Source organism: Microplitis mediator, chromosome 2, assembly GCF_029852145.1.
Source record: "Microplitis mediator isolate UGA2020A chromosome 2, iyMicMedi2.1, whole genome shotgun sequence".
Lineage (NCBI taxonomy): Eukaryota > Metazoa > Arthropoda > Insecta > Hymenoptera > Braconidae > Microplitis > Microplitis mediator.
In genome coordinates this window covers 14,077,327-14,095,737 of record NC_079970.1, presented here as the reverse complement: position 1 = coordinate 14,095,737, position 18,411 = coordinate 14,077,327, and the positions used below count along the sequence as shown (strand labels likewise).

At 32.6% G+C, this 18,411-nt stretch overlaps 2 protein-coding genes across 6 annotated transcripts in view; one reads left to right on the top strand and one right to left on the bottom strand.

Annotated features, from left to right (window-relative positions):
* LOC130662889 (hemicentin-2) overlaps window positions 1–4,773 on the bottom strand; it is a 491,796-nt gene extending 487,023 nt beyond the window's left edge. The window contains exons 1-2 of one of the 5 annotated variants that reach the window (XM_057461839.1): window positions 4,414–4,770; window positions 3,807–4,077 (exon numbers count right to left, since the gene is read on the bottom strand). In XM_057461839.1, the coding sequence (XP_057317822.1) occupies window positions 3,807–3,900 (94 nt within the window). In that variant the 5' untranslated portion in view covers window positions 3,901–4,077; window positions 4,414–4,770. Of the gene's footprint in view, window positions 1–3,806 lie in introns of all 5 variants that reach the window. The other 4 variants (XM_057461840.1, XM_057461843.1, XM_057461842.1 and 1 more) reach the window with 4 other exon arrangements.
* A 6,846-nt stretch (window positions 4,774–11,619) lies between these two features.
* On the top strand, window positions 11,620–12,435 carry LOC130678400 (probable serine/threonine-protein kinase clkA; the record flags this gene model as incomplete). The annotated part of the gene is made up of 1 exon (XM_057485562.1): window positions 11,620–12,435. A coding segment is annotated over one exon (816 nt), but the record flags the coding sequence as incomplete, so codon positions are not given.
* Between the last annotated feature and the right edge of the window lie 5,976 nt (window positions 12,436–18,411).

The following is an 18,411-nucleotide window of genomic DNA, read 5'->3' as shown; positions in this document are numbered from 1 at the left end:
ATCGATTCTTATACTAACCAGTCTCATTACATCAACTGTCCACTATTCAATGTTCGTCGAGAACGAAATTTCTCTTGTTCCTGATGTTATATATAGACACATAAAAATTTTCTTTATTTATTTGTATATTTACTGGATTTTACATATTTATATATGTAAATTTTATATTTTTTGTTTGTTTGCTCATTTTTCAGTTGATTTAATGCAAATATAAAATACAATAGTTGAGCGTTTTTCTTGTATATTCAAGAGGTAAATCTTTAATGTATTGTTCAATGTATAAATTCAAGTTTACTTCATTTTATGTATGTCTCTGCTTCCAAGTTTTCACATTAATCGCAACTCATCTAAGTCATTGAAGTGTATCACTGAACTGATGTTTCAAACAGTCAATTGCACGTAAAGCACGAAGTAATAAAAGTAAAAAAACGAAGCATTTTAAAGTTTTATGACAAATTATTCGAATGCTAAAATTTTAAAGACTGTAAGTCTAATAAAAATAGTAATCACATTTTTTAAAACTTTACGTACATGTATTTGTCATCATAATTTTGATTTCAGCTATCGATTTAAGTACTTTAATATTAAATTTTGTTTGGCTGCAAGATTACTCAATGGTAAAATACTTTTTATCAGATGATTTACATCGTAGGTATGGGGACCAAAAAAGGAAAAACTATTTATGTTATGACTTCATGACTGATAACGTGCAATGCAAACAAATATATTTATTTATTTATTACAATATTTTATTTATTTATATTTGTTAGAATTGACAATTTTATTATATTTATATTTATTTATCAGAAAAATTTGAAAAATTATATAATAGTTAGGGTATTGATGCCAAAAATGATGGTTGAGGGTACTGTAGAAAAAGTCGACATGTAATGTTAAATACAACCCTATTAAGAAAATTCATGTGGGATTGCATGGGAATCCATAGGAATCTATATAGAAAAGTATGGATATATGTAATTCATAGGAATTAATATAGTAGTATATGGATTTGTATAAGAAGCGTATGCAAATAAAAGAACAGATTCATATTCCTGTAGAAAATCATATGGGAATCCATCTGAAAACGGCATATGGGAATCCACATAGGAATCCAAGCTGGATTCCTACATGGATTCTTTTGATAAGGTAAAGTTAGTCTTCAAATGAGTGAGACGATAACAGCGCATTATATAGTCTTCAATAAAATATTATTTTGATATTAATTATAATTATTGTTCACTTGAAAAAGTCTAAAGAAATAGACAAAACGTCGTACACCGGCATAATCTAACTTTTAACTGTTTTTCTTTCTTTGGCCCTCATACCTGCGATTTAAATCATCTAATTATTTATTATTATTATTATCATTATTATTGTTGTAAGTATTTAGGCTCTAGAATAGGCTCTACATGAGTATAGTTGTAGGCAGAATAATAGAAATAACAATAATATTAATAACCGTAATCAAACGGCACAAACAATGCATTGCCTTGAAACTGGACATAAATTTCTCTTCGATAAGGTAAAAATATTGGACACAGAAAGAGTTAGATTTAAACGCAACATTAGTGAGATAATTTATATACGATTAAATAACACGGTTAATTTAAAAACGGACAATGATGGCCTCAGTTGTCTATATAATAATTTAATCCAGAAACATAAACTTAATAATGTCAAAAATGTATAATACTTAGACAGTTATTCATGGAATCGAGTTTATTATTAAGTTTAAGTTCCTTTATTTTGGAATTGAGTTATTTATCTATTTCAATAATATATATAGCGCGCGCACAAATTTCAGATTCAGATATTATCCTCTAGAAGGCATTAGTGTATATATTTTCATTTCATGTATTTGAAAGAGACATAGTTCATTTATGAAGTGTACAGTCGCATCATTGCTTTTCTTAATAGTGTTTTATTAGACTATAATAATATTTAATTATTATTATTTAATCAAATAATAATAATTATTATTATTGTTTTCACATAATAAATTATAATCATATATATTTATTAATGAATATTGAATTGTATAAAACTAAATACACTATAAGTGACGTTGTTGCAACCCATTAACAGCAATGCTTAAATATATTAATGGCAATATGTTGATAATAATATTCATGGTAACTATTGTTTAGATTTTAATTGACTGACGAGTAATGTATTGTTATTCATAAATATAATTTTTAATATTATTGTATTGTAAATTGTGTCTTATAGATGCCTGAGGAAGTTGAGATACTCAACGAAACGTTGCGTAAATAAATAAATAATTAACATTTTTTTTTGTCTAAATCACCGGATGGTTTTTATTTATTGACTATCATTATTATTATTTTTATTATTATTTTTATTTTTGTTTCCCCTTTTTTTTATAATGAATCCAATATTCAATTATAATTAATCATTTGTACTTATATGACTTTAATCATGCTGGCTGTAATTTAATTAAATAATATTGTATTCGAAGAGAATTAATAAATTTCTGCATATAATTATCGTGTGATTCTCGACCAATGGAATTGTGAATGACATATCGTTCGTTTCCATAACAAACATTATTCAAACTCAGTGAGCAAGAATAAACTGCCGGGCAAGAGATAAGCGGACGTTGCTTTAAATACCATTTGATAATAGCATGGGCATTTGGGATTTATAAACACCTACACAATTCAACTTTATTATTTTATTCTACCTCTTATATAATAATAACGATAATATTAAAATATAACTAAAATATTTACATTAGGTTTTATACTAATAACGGATTTTACAAATAATATAATTTAATAAACTGTTGAAATGATTACAAAATTAGATATTTTGTTGTCTAGATAAAGTAAACTTTTGCAAGATAAAAATGACAATTTACTGACGCTTATGAATTAAAAAACAAACTAAAAATAATAATAATAGAAGAAAGTATTAAAAATGAATGAAAATTCATTTTACAGCAGCATCTACTCTTTGTGGGAACAAGACAAACAAAAAAACTAAAATTTCTATTATTATTAAAGAAAAAAAAAACCAAAGAGAAAAATGTTTGAACGAAAAAAGTCGTGAAATTCTGTATGTATTTGCGGAAAAAAAACTGAAAAAAAAAACAAATTCAAAAGTACAATAGCAAAGATAATTATCATGATGATAACAATGAATACTTTTTCAAGTACATAAAGAAGCAAGTAGTAGAGTCGAGGAGGCGATAATACCGTCGAGCATGAAAAGACGAAAGGTAGAGGGAGAAAATAAAAAAAAGCGGGTTTTTAATAATAACAAAAGAGAATCCATGGCAGTTTCTTTGGCCACACAGCAGCGATTATAGCTGGCACGTTCTTTGAACGTATTTACCGAAGCGTTTTTAGATATACTGTACCGTCACACCCTAGCGTTTTCACGAATGCAAAGAATCAGCTATAATACATACTGTCATCGTTTTTCTTCCAGGATCCAGGACTCTACGCGGTACTACTTAACTATTTTAAAAGACCGTTTTAGCGCTACCTCGTAAGCCATCAATAACAATTCTCTTATTTTTATATATTTTTTTTCGAACATTCAAGAATATAACAGAGTAAAAAATTTAACTGTTTACTATTGCCTCAGAGGGATAATTTGTACATACAATTATACATCTATATACATCCTTGTTTACATTTATTTAGTGTTGTTGAAATACTAATCTTAGATCGAGAGTGAGGAAATACGGGTTAATTAAACTTACAGGTAATGTACAAACTTGTCGAGAGAGAAATTAACCGTAAATAGTGTGTGACAGATGGTTTAGATAGTAGACTTACGCGTCGCGCCGGATGTCTGTAGTAGCAAGAAGATCGAGAGAAGTGCGCCCACGAGGGTTGTGGTCAGGAAGAACGAGCTTGAGCCGCACCCCATCACGGCATCACTACCAACTTCCACCGCTTTGCAGTAGTTTCCTAGTTCCACTAAGTTGACCAAACTCCTTACTGCTTTCCAGTTTAATGACAAATGGATAATACCATTAGTGCCCACTGTGTTACGATCATTCACCACATTTCCCTAAGCTTATCCGCATCCGTAAGATGTATGCATCTTGATGTCAAAAAAACCAACAAAAAATTTTATTCCACTGATAACACTGTTTGTTTTAATTTAATTGTGTTTATGTTTATTTTATAAAAAACAAATCAACTCACTGCGAGCAAACAAATTTTATTTTGCAACTCAAATTATATTAATTTATAATTTCAAAAAGTTATTTTGCAAACAAACAATGGCTAGATAATACAATTTTACTATGGTAAATTAATTTTATTGTATTGTAGTACATCGAGTAATTTTATTACCAATAATATTTATTAAAAAAGTAAAAAAACAATAAATCAATCAACAGTTGATTGTAAAAAATAATTATCTATGTATACTAACAGTGTATATGGTCCACGAGGCCTGTAAACATCTATAGAATAAACGGCACATGAGAAAACATGTTAACTTTTCCAAACATATGGCATCACTAAAAAAAATTATTTTAATATAATACTATTATTTTCGGCTAAAAAAATATTTAATGTAGTTATTAAATATTACAGCACATTAATTATCTTTCTTTTTATAAAAACTAACAAGTATTTAAAAAGTATTGAGAAGAGTAAAATGAACAGCTGTGAAAAACAAATAACCGCGTGTTCACGAGCTACACCGATGTCGACGCCGAGTCGGCTTTAGCAACTGAATCTAGTACTGACGGACTTTCGAGGGACACCACGAGCCACCACCATCATCACTACCACTACTTTTACAACTACCCGCCATACAACCCCTCAGAATATGACCCCTTACCTCACTACATACCCTTGCCTTATTCTGCGATCTCCGCACACCTCACACCGACACCCCTCACCAGTCTAGGTTCTGCGCACCCACAATTCGCTTTGATATCCAACTCACGGTCACGCGCAGTGTGCTTTATTCACGAAAAACATTGCTAGTATGTCAGTTATTTCATATGTCGTATTATTATATAAATCAAGGCAAAAGAAATACTACTATTCGTTTTATTATTATCAATAATTAAATTGTACCATAGGTATATATTATACACATATATACATACTAAGCGATACTGTGTGATGACAAATATTTTCTTACAGTACGATCATTGACCTCTTCGATCAATTCAGTCACTCAAAACCATCGTGAGACTCTTGATAGTAATATCAATCAAGACGATTAATCTGATTTGTTTGATCAACTCTGTACAATAACACTTTTTCTTCCATTCATGGTTATTAAGACAGTACAAAATTTATCTTCCTCCTACACTCAAACTACAACATATTAATTATTGCACACCTCAATTGCGAAAGCGTTAAGTGTGCTTTACTGTTACTCTTTCGCTCTCGAACCTTTTACTGACTTTAAATCCTCTCTACCTTCTTTATAGTACACCAAATTTGTTAAAAGTATACCATCTTAAAGGAAATTTATTAAGGAACATTTTTCAATATAATGTTCAGATGATTTATAATGAAATTAATTTTAAAAAATTGATTTGGTCCGAAACCACTGGTGCGTCAATTGTAGTGTTTGGACTTGTCTAATTAAGATAACTTTCGAAAAACACGACTTATCGACTTAATTTTTTTTTTTGAATATCTTTGTACTTTTGATCACAAGAACCCTTCTAAAAATCACTATCTCAATCTTTTTTGTTTAATTGTAATTAATAATAAACGTAAAAACTTATTATTCACGAAAAAGTTAGCTGCCATTTTTATTTTTACTGATATCATTTTTTTCATTTTTTTTTCTCCATTAACTACTGGCAGCAGCTCTAGCATGGCAGTAGGATTGAGAAAAAACAGTGACACCAAAGACAAAAAGGTGGGATATTTCAAAAAAAATTTTTAACTGAAAATAAGTAATAAAGAAATACATTAATATTTTAAAAGTTAAATAAAAATTCATATTAAAAAAAAATAATTAATGTTATGAAATGATAATAAAAAAGCTGTATATCGGTTGACCCTGTGAGCCAGCCCCAAAACTTCCCGCTGTTTTCGAGCTCCTTGAGCTCGAAACTATTCTGTGAACACATTTTCGAGCTCGAAAATACTTGAGGATACTATTATTTTCTTATGAGCTTTTCAAGCTCAAACACATTCCCGAGTAAAATTGAAACTTATAGATGCCCAGCCCGTAGCTAAAATTTGAGTCATACCTCATCACTGCCTAGTAAAACTGGCCGGCCATAACCTCACTATGTAACGCCATCTTAGCCGATGCCCTCGCAGATTTGAATCACGGTGGAAACACCGTGGTTACATGGTGGGTTTGTTCCATTTTACCACCGTGGATACACAGTGTATCCACCGTGATTCCACAGTGGTTCTGTGCCATTTCACCACCGTGGTTCCACGGTGTATCCACCGCGTAATCACAGTAGAAACACAGTGTATACACGGTGGCAAAGCCACCGTGGAATCACGGTGGATACACCGCGTAATCACAGTGGTAAAATGGAACAAACCTACCGTGTTTCCACCGTGATTCAAATCTGCGAGGATGGCGGATTGATCAGAGCAAGCCAGTGGATTTATTCAAATTTATATCCAATAGCTGTTAAGCCCCCCTCTGTTTGACGGGAGGCCGATACCTCACCCTTTTTGGGCATACTCGCGCTGCGAAATCTCCCATCTTCCACCCAGACGACACTCCTAGCTGAAAAGACGACCAAGAGCGGACATTAACCGGGGGTATAATCAAAAATCCCCATTGCGTGTGGTATCTAACCACAGCCACCACTACTACCTCACTCGGGCCCCCCACTCCTTCCATCTCAAGAAATAAAGAGACTCTGGCCGAAATGGGGCTTGGAATGGGGCCCCCATGGTACCGATTCCCTTTATAGGTCTACAGGCTGCAGATAAGTGGTGAGTTGCAGCATAACTCATTACCCTACAAGGGTTTCTTCCACCTTATCCCACTTGGATCTAGGACGGCAACTATTAAAAGATTGCCCTCTACCGTCATCACCAAGTTAATATCACTATAGCTAGCTGTAGCTAGTGATAGTATTGTGTACAGGCTATTATCCTTGAATTTTTTAGACATACGAAAGGAGTTGGCTTCGCCCGCACAGAGGTGCCTATTAGCTTCCTGCAACCACGGAGTTGCCACATGTTACAAGGTGCAAAACATGCGGGCACCGCTAACGGTTGGAGTAATAGTCTCAGAACCCAAGTAGAGGGTGGCACTTGCTTGGTCTGACGCCCAATGGAGGGTGCCAAAACCTCTTCTGAGGTAGGTGTGTAATATACTATTTTGTACAGCTCCATCTGTAAGTAATGTTAACTGGACAGCCATGAGATGTTGATGAGCTACAGTTATATTTTTATGTAGCGCCACCTGTAAATATTAGCGACGAGATAACCATGACATGCTGATGAGTTACAGTTACATTATTATGTAACGCCGTCTGTAATTATTAGCGACCAGATAACTATGAGATACTGATTAGGTAAAATTTATTTTTTGTACAGCTCTATCTATAACTCATTTTTGTTGGACAACCATGAGATACTAGTGAGTTACAATTATATCATTATTTTACGCCGTCTATACTTATTTAAGGTTAGGTTGATATATTGTTTCCATAAAGCTGATGCTTATTAAGCTGATAATAAGTTGGTCATCTTAAACAAAAAATATTATCTGGTTAAGAATCGATAACAAATCGATAACAATCGAGTTAGCAAATTCTCTTTATATAGCATCATCCGTAAATCATAAATAGTGATCAGCAATGAGTTTACAGTGAGTCATCTTTTAATTTCAAAACTGCGCTATCTATAAATAACTATTTTGAGCCAACTGTGAGGTAATGATAGGCCAGTGTTCACAGTACCACCTGTGAATAATAAATAATGGCCAGCTATCAGCTCGTAGTGAGTCGTCTTTTGACTTGAAAACGACGCCATCCTTAAATAATTATTCCTAGCCAACTATGATATAATAATGAATCAGAATTTTATTTTCGTAAAGCGCCATTTGTAAATAACACATAATGGCCAGCCATAAGCTTGTAGTAAGTCGTCTTTTGACTTAAAAACAACGCCACCTATAAATAATTATTCCGAGCCAACTGAGATGTAATAATGAGTCAGGATTTTATTCTCGTACTGCGCCATCTGTAAATAATGAATATTGTTCACTCACGAGATATCGGTGAGCTAAAAATATTTTTGAAAAAAAAATTAGCCAACAGTGAGCTCGTGATTAGCTAAATCTGCTAGCTACTAACGCTGAGCTAGTGACTGGCTCTAAACTCATCTTCAGTAGCCAGGATTCTACTCGGATTATAGTACATTACATTATGATTTATTCGGGGAAAATGATAAAAATGTTATTTTTTCAACTCTTCGTCGTCGATATCTTTTAAACTAATCAACGGATTTTGATGTTCAATGTAGTAATCAGCCCGTTTCAATAATTTTCCGAGCTAATTAAATTTTGGAAATGATTAGTGCAATCGTTTTAAAAATATTCGCGAAAAACCTTTTATTGCCATTTCTTTTTCCAACGATATTTCTCGAACGAGTTATGCGATTGAGATGGTTGTGGTGGCAATCGGCACGCTTTGCTTGGTTCTAGACCTAATTAGAATTGAAAATCGATCGATTTAATTTTTTCGAAGATATTCGAAAAAAATCGTTTTTTACCATTTTTTTCTCCAACAATATCTCTTGAACGAACTGACCGATTGAGATGGATGGGACGGTAATCGACGCGTTTTATTGAGTTCTAGAGCTAATCAGATTTTGAAATTGATTAATCTAGTCGTTTTTAAGAAATTCCAAAAGTGCCCGAAACTTCCCGCTGTTTCCGAGCTCCTTGAGCTCGACAACATTGTTGCGGATGCTTTTTCGAGCTCTTCGAGCTCGAAAATACTTTTGTATGCCATTGTTATCGAAAAAAACCGTTTTTTAGCATTTCTATCTCCCACGATACCTCGCGAACGAATTAACCGATTTTGATGGTTGAGGCGGCAATCGACCTGTTTTATTGAGTTCTACTCTAACAAGCTCTTTCGATTGCCGCTTTAACCATTCAAATCGATTCATTAGTTAAAAAGTTACAAAGAGTTTACACACACAGACACACACACACACACACACACAAACACACACACACACATAGATACATACATACACACACTCGGACATCACTCTGAAAATAGTCAGAATAGCTTCTTAGGACCTCAAAACGTCGACATCTGATGAAAACTCGATTTTCGAAAATCGGGGTGAAAACAATAACTTCCCAAATTTTTTAAAATTTACAATTTTCTTAGCGGGAAGTTAAAAATTTTCTTTAGTTCTATCGACAACGGTTTCTCTTGAACGAATAAACCGATTTTTATGGTTGAGGTGGCATTCGACGCGGATTATAAAGTTTTAGAGCAGATTAGTTTTTGGAATCAATCCATCGAGGATATTATAAGTTATCAAAAATAAAAAACATTTTTGAAAAATTTTTATTTTTAGAATATCTCCGAACGCACCGTATCGATCAAGCTCAATTTTTAACATCTTGTAGGAATTAATAAGCCGCGTTGAATGACACTTCGGAGATCAAAATCGGTTTACCCGTTCAAAAGTTTCGTAAAAAAATAATAATACAAATAATATGTTCCGATCCTGCTTATAGATTAATACGTGTCAGAACACGCTTCACTTGATATTTTAATCATTTCCTTGTCAGTTTAATTTGACTAAAAAATTCATTTTTTGCCTCTTAAATCGAAATCAATAATAAAATATTCCTTATCTAAAAATTTAAACTAAAGTTTACATAAAAATTTATTGACATTGTTTAGTATATTAGAAAAAGTTTTATTTATTTTCATATGTTTTATATATTTTTATATTACAAATGTTTTGCAATAATTTAACAATAGTTGTTTATTCTAAAAAAAAAAAAAAAAGAAAATAGCAAACATATATTTCGAAATTAAATAAATAGTAGTTGTTTGATACAATAATAATAATAATAATAATAATAATAATAATAATAATAAGTATTATTATTATATTAGTAGATGGGAGCGTCATTGACCATCTTGACGCCGGAGAGTCGTACAAATATCTAGGGATTGACGGGAGTCCTATGCAGGATGTCTCGAAAATCAAAACGACTCTCTGCAGCGAGTATGGACGGAGACTCCGGAAAATCTGGTCATCAGAACTTTCCGGAAAAAACAAAGTCTCTGCAACTAACATGCTTGCTGTCCCAGTACTACTCTACTCGTTCGGTGTCCTTAAATGGACCCGAAAAGAGCTTAGGGATCTCGATATCAAGACACGCAAAGTCATGAATATCAATCGGAGCATGCACCCTAAATCCTCAGTCACCAGATTATACCTTTCCCGGCACATCGGAGGGAGAGGTCTACAGAGCTTGGAGTGTCTACACGATCGTTTGGTTTTGGGTTTAACATACGAAGTTGTCAATTTCACTGCAGATGAGGACGACTTCCTTATGCAGATTGTTCATAGTCATGAGAATCTGCAGAAGGGAGCGTTCTTATATAAGGCAGCAAAGTACGCGGCAAAATCCCTCGGTCTCGGAAGAGTAAACCCTCTTATTGAACTCCCTAAGGAGGAATTTAAGAGTGTCGTCAGGAATGCTGAGCAGCAAAAACTGCTCAGTACACACATGGACAAGTCCATGCACAGCGTGTTCTTTAAACACGTGCGTGACCATGGCTTGTCCACCCAGCTGACGTTTTCCTTCCTTAAGTCAGCTGGCCTGATGTCCGAGACCGAAGGATATATTTTTGCCTGCCAAGATGGTGTAATCAATACCCTCGAATACCGTGCGAAAGTACTCCAGATGCAGCTACCCGACACATCGTGTAGGGTGTGTAAGCAACATCCTGAGACGCTTATGCATCTCTTGTCAGCATGTCCTGTGCTGGCAAGAAGTGCATACATCCAGCGTCATAATGCTGCTCTGCGAGTACTTTACTACCACCTTAGACATACGCACGGTATCGATAAAACACCAGTGCTGCCTTATCTGCCAGGAGATATTCCGCAAGTTGTTGAGAATGACCGTTGCCGCATTTATTGGAACGTGCCATTCGCAACAACGCGGAAAATCGAGCATAATAAACCTGATATTGTGCTCTTCGATAAAACCGCTCGTGACATTTATGTCATTGAGTTTTCAGCTCCTGCTGAGTATAACATTACGGTTAAAGAAGAGCACAAACACGAGATATATCAGGATCTCCTGTTCGAAATTGGCAAACTTTACCCAGGTTACCGTGTCAAACTTGTCGTCCTCATTGTTGGCGTCCTAGGAGGGATGAAACAGTCGTTTGTGTCTGCACTAGCTAGAATACCAACTTGTTCAGCGCAAGTTGAGTTTCTGGCATCGCGGATGCAAAAGGCTGTTATTCTCGGGTCCCTCCGTCTCCTAAGGCAACGAAACTTGGCCTGCTGCGCATGCTGATCATCTTGTTGATGATGCATCGCAGCAGTTACGATTTGGCGCTCAGGTGAGGCCCTCGGTAGAGTCGGACTACCGGGGATAACCCCCTGAGCATTTACTTAAAAAAGAAATAATAATAATAATAATAATAATAATAATAATAATAATAATAATAATAATAATAATAATAATAATAATAATAATAATAATAATAATAATAATAATAATAATAATAATAATAATAATAATAATAATAATAATAATAATAATAATAATAATAATAATAATAATAATAATAATAATAATAATAATAATAATAATAATAATAATAATAATAATAATAATAATAATAATAATAATAATAATAATAATAATAATAATAATAATAATAATAATAATAATAATAATAATAATAATAATAATAATAATAATAATAATAATAATAATAATAATAATAATAATAATAATAATAATAATAATAATAATAATAATAATAATAATAATAATAATAATAATAATAATAATAATAATAATAATAATAATAATAATAATAATAATAATAATAATAATAATAATAATAATAATAATAATAATAATAATAATAATAATAATAATAATAATAATAATAATAATAATAATAATAATAATAATAATAATAATAATAATAATAATAATAATAATAATAATAATAATAATAATAATAATAATAATAATAATAATAATAATAATAATAATAATAATAATAATAATAATAATAATAATAATAATAATAATAATAATAATAATAATAATAATAATAATAATAATAATAATAATAATAATAATAATAATAATAATAATAATAATAATAATAATAATAATAATAATAATAATAATAATAATAATAATAATAATAATAATAATAATAATAATAATAATAATAATAATAATAATAATAATAATAATAATAATAATAATAATAATAATAATAATAATAATAATAATAATAATAATAATAATAATAATAATAATAATAATAATAATAATAATAATAATAATAATAATAATAATAATAATAATAATAATAATAATAATAATAATAATAATAATAATAATAATAATAATAATAATAATAATAATAATAATAATAATAATAATAATAATAATAATAATAATAATAATAATAATAATAATAATAATAATAATAATAATAATAATAATAATAATAATAATAATAATAATAATAATAATAATAATAATAATAATAATAATAATAATAATAATAATAATAATAATAATAATAATAATAATAATAATAATAATAATAATAATAATAATAATAATAATAATAATAATAATAATAATAATAATAATAATAATAATAATAATAATAATAATAATAATAATAATAATAATAATAATAATAATAATAATAATAATAATAATAATAATAATAATAATAATAATAATAAATCACAACAAGGGAAAATAGATCACAACAAACCTGATATTGTGCTCTTCGATAAAACCGCTCGTGACATTTATGTCATCGAGTTTTCAGCTCCTGCTGAGTATAACATCACGGTTAAAGAAGAGCACAAACACGAGATATATCAGGATCTCCTGTTCGAAATTGGCAAACTTCACCCAGGTTACCGTGTCAAACTTGTCGTCCTCATTGTTGGCGTCCTAGGAGGAATGAAACAGTCGTTTGTGTCTGCACTAGCTAGAATACCAACTTGTTCAGCGCAAGTTGAGTTTCTGGCATCGCGGATGCAAAAGGCTGTTATTCTCGGGTCCCTCCGTCTCCTAAGGCAACGAAACTTGGCCTGCTGCGCATGCTGATCATCTTGTTGATGAAGCATCGCAGCAGTTACGATTTGGCGCTCAGGTGAGGCCCTCGGTAGAGTCGGACTACCGGGGATAACCCCCTGAGCATTTACTTAAAAAAGAAATAATAATAATAATAATAATAATAATAATAATAATAATAATAATAGACGATATTATACTTCATCAGAGGCCACAATATTTATTCAATCTCACTTATAATTAATTGAAAATAAAAAAATAAAAATTGTTTTCACGCGTTAACAAATAAGTATGAAAAATATGACGTATTCAATGAACAATTTTAATAGAACAAAATTAGAAAAAAAACCTTTAACTATGTATAATTATACAAGACTGTCGAGAAAATCGTGAAATTAAAAGAATAAAAAAAGAGAATAAGCTAAATTGAAATTAGTTGAAATAAATTGATCATGATTTATGAGTGATAATAAAAAACTATAATAACTGAATGTTAAAAAAAATCTATGTTATAAAAATGAAATGTAATAGACAATAATTGCTAGAATGATATGAATAGGAAAGGTGACAAGAGAATGTAGGTTGAAATGACACGATGAAAAAGGTAGACTTAAAACCCTTGACTTGCCTGCGGCTGGATCTACACTCCCAAGTCCCCTTGATGGACCACGCAACTTCCATCCGCCCGTAAACCAAGAGGATGCGCAAGTAGTCATAGTAAGGCATGCTACCCCAACTGCTACATTTACTCTGACCGTTGTCATGGAAACAGACGCATCATTCCCACTACTGTGCCATGCGTATGTGTTACATATAATCCTATCCATACAAACTTCGTGTGTTCATTCCAAACGATTCCCCTTGCGGTTAGATCTCTACATTTATATGTGAGCATTTGCAAACTCAATATCACCAAGTTTTAAATTGCAGATGTGTTGTATTATTATGAAATTTTAAAATATTTGACTTTGAAAATGATAACAATTTTTATAATTTTTTTAAACGAAGAGAAAAAATTGTTTTTTAATTACACTAGTTTTAATTTTTTTATTTAGTTATTTTAGTATAGTAAACTTTATTTTAATGTTTATCTATATAAATGCAAACATATCAAACAGAGAACATTCACTAGAGTACTACGTTTCCGCGGGAAACGCTTTCATTTCGGTTCGACGACAAGAGATACCTAGAAACAGGATCGCCTTGCATCGACACTTCCGATTCTCATAAGATTCACGTCGAGTGAACGAGAGTATAGCTCTCATTCGCTACAGGAAACTTTATATAGAATTCACGGTAAAATATCTACAGTAAAATATCATGTGGATTACTTTATTTATTTATTTATTATTCTTTTTTGCAGCAAAATATGCAAATTTTTTTAATGAACCTTCAGAAGACCATGTCTGTTTAGCTTCTAATTATTATAGTATTTCACAAAAATTTTCTATTTTTTATTTACATTACAATGTTGGAGATTTATGTATTTTATTTAAATTCAATATCGACCAGCGCGAATATTAGTTTCAGCAATTTATATAAGATAGCATAATGAATCATTGGCCTGTCTCATTTTACCTTCATTACTTTACCTTTATTCATTAAAACCTCTAAACATATTAGTTATATGTGTATATCGATATATGTATTAGGGTGATCCAAAAAATAACAAATTTTTTTTTTTTCTTCCAAACAGGTTTAAAAGTTTCATTTAGATAAAAAAAGAGGTCTGTGAAAATTAGAGCTCTTAATATTAACATTAAGAAGTTCCTCATCGCACTTTTCTATTTTCCATAAGAATAACATGGGAAAAATTTTTTTTACGTCTTCTGATTTTTATAAGTAGCTAACGATGCGTCATAGTAATAATTGGCAGGCATATTTTTGTAGGGAATTGAATGCTCGACAAAAAAAGATTCTTATCATTTTTCGAGGAATCTATTTGTTCAAAAGTTATTTGAGGTTGAAGTCGAATTCATATTAAATTTTGAGATTTTCTTACTTTTCCGGCGAAACTATCAGACTTCTTACAAAATATTATTGGACCTTTTTTGTAGACAATTTTATTCCCTAAAAGTTATTTGCAATAAAGTTTTTTCGAATTCCGCATTGTTTTCTAGTTATTTTTATTTTAATGTCAAGCTCTTAAAATCGATCAGAAGACTATTTTTTTAAAATAGATGAGAAATATGAAAAATACATAAATATGTATGTAAAATGTATTTAAAATATATGAAAGATATATTTTGATTATATCACTTTTGGCCGTTTTTCGTACATTTAGAATACATCTAAAATATATGTGGAATGTATGCGTACATATATAAAAAATATATTTGAAATATATCTCTAAAAATACCTATAAAATACAAAAAAAATACATTTTTAATATATTTTGGTTGTATGCACTGACTTAGGTTCCAAAAGTAGGGCGTCGTAGAGTACGACCGGCGAATATCAGCTTCACGTTGCTAGTGGATGTCCTAACAGCCTGAGAGCTCCATTAATTGCTAACCGAATACCCTTGTAGGAAAAAAAATATTGACAACGGGGCCAGTCTTGGCACAATACTGGGCTACCGAGGCTCGGCCTCCCAAGGTTGGTCCGAGATCCGACCAACGTTCAAGTGACGAGTCTTGGTTTGTCAGTCTTGGGCCAAGATTCAGCCAATACTCAAGTGACAAGCCTTGGTTTGCCAGTCTTGGGACAAGATTCAGCCAATGCTCAAGTGACAAGCCTTGGTTTGCCCGTCTTGGGACAAGGTTCAGCCAATGCTCAAGTGACAAGCCTTGGTTTGCTAGTCTTGGGCCAATGTTCAGCCAATACTCAAGTGACAAGCCTTGGTTTGCCAGTCTTGGGACAAGGTTTAGCCAATGCTCAAGTGACAAGCCTTGGTTTGCTAGTCTTGGGCCAATGTTCAGCCAATACTCAAGTGACAAGCCTTGGTTTGCCAGTCTTGGGACAAGGTTCAGCCAATGCTCAAGTGACAAGCCTTGGCTTGCCAGTCTTGGGACAAGGTTCAGCCATCATACAAGTGACAAGCCTTAGTTTACCAGTCTAAATAACAAATGGTACCTAAAAACTCCTGGCTTCTGTGAACAGCGTAACAGCCTAGTGGATAAGACGCTTGCCTAGCAGTCATGAAGGACCAGGTTCGAGACCCAGCAAATGCAAAAAAAAAATTAGTTTCATCGATCCACCTGATTTCTCTGTGTACAAATTTATTTCCATATGTTACCATCCCGCACATGTCTACTAATATTTTTTTTTTTTTTTTTTTCAATTTATTTTTAATAAGCATAGGTGCTTATTTAGCAACAGTCGTGGCACAAGTCTGGCAGCCAAGCTTGGGAGGAGGTTATCATTTCGAGACTTAGACTGGCTTGGGCCAAGCTTCAATTTAACTCTTGTCCCAAAGTTATGTAGAGTTGCGCCAGTCGTTTACCAAGCTTGGACCAATCACCGTTTCCTCTAAGGGTACTAGTTCCACTAGGGCGCAAAGCACTCCAGGTGTTAAAGTTGTCCAAGATGACCAGGACACTCTGGGTTTTCTCTTTTAAAGGACTATCGAAGGGAGTGGAAAAAAAACATTTTCAGCCAACCAGAAAGTCCCACTGGAGCACCAAGTGATCTAGGTGTCAAAGTAGTCCCAAGTGCCAGGACCCTCTGGATTTTCTTATGAAAAACTATCGGAAGGAGTGAAAAAAATCATTTTCAACCAAACAGGAAGTCCCCCTGGAGCGCCAAGTGATCCAGGTGTCAAAGAAGGTCCAAAGTGCCAGGACCCTCTGGATTTTCTTATGAAAAACTATCGGAGGGAGTAAAAAAAATCATTTTCAGCCAACCAGAAAGTCCCACTGGAGCACCAAGTGATCCAGGTGTCAAAGTAGTCCTAAGTGCCAGGACCCTCTGGATTTTCTTATGAAAAACTATCGGAGGGAGTAAGAAATAAATTTTTCAACCAACCAGGAAGTCCCCCTGGAGCACCAAGTGCCTCGGGAGTTGAAGTATTTTAAGATGACCAGGATTCTTCGGATTTAATTTAATAAAATATCAAAGGCAATAAAAAAATCGTTTTAGCCAACCTGACACTTCCACTAAAGCACCAAGTGCTTGGTGCTTCAGTGGAAAAGTCTTCTTTACCAAAAATAAATTGTTTTTCGCCATTAATTTTTGTACAAAAAAAATCCCGAGAGTCCTGGTCATTTTGAACCCTCCAAACCCAGTGGGATTTCCTGGTTGGCTAAAAATGATTTTTTTCACTCCCTTTGATAGTTTTTCATAAGAAAATCCAGAGGGTTCTGGCACCTTGGACCACTGAAACACCTGGATCGCTTGGTGCTCCAGGGGGACTTCCTGGTTGGTTGAAAATTTTTTTTTTACTCCCTCCGATGTTTTTTCATAAGAAAATCCAGAGGGTCCTGGCAGTTAGGACTACTTTGACACCTGGATCACTTGGTGCTCCAGTGGTACTTTTTGATTGGCTGAAAATGATTTCCTTCACTCCCTTCGATAGTTTTTCATAAGAAAATCCAGAAGGTTCTGGCACCTTGGACCACTCAAAGACCTGGATCACTTGGCGCTCCAGGGGGACTTCCTGGTTGGTTGAAAATGATTTTTTTTACTCCCTCCGATAGTTTTTCATAAGAAAATCCAGAGGGCCCTGGCACTTTGGACCTTCTTTGACACCTGGATCGCTTGGTGCTCCAGTGGGACTTTTTGATTCACTGAAAATGATTTCCTTCACTCCTTTCGATAGTTTTTCATAATAAAATCCAGAAGGTTCTGGCACCTTGGACCACTCAAACACCTGGATCACTTGGTGCTCCAGGGGGACATCCTGGTTGGTTGAAAATTTTTTTTTTTACTCCCTCCGATATTTTTTCATAAGAAAATCCAGAGGGTCCTGGCACTTAGGACTACTTTGACACCTGGATTACTAGGTGCTCCAGTGGGACTTTCTGGTTGGCTGAAAATGTTTTTTTTCCACTCCCTTCGATAGTCCCTTAAAAGAAAACCCATAGTGTCCTGGTCATCTTGGACAACTTTAACACCTGGAGTGCTTTGCGCCCTAGTGGAACTACTGTTCGGTTGGCAAATAATGGAGCTCTCAGGCTGTTAGGACATCCACTAGCA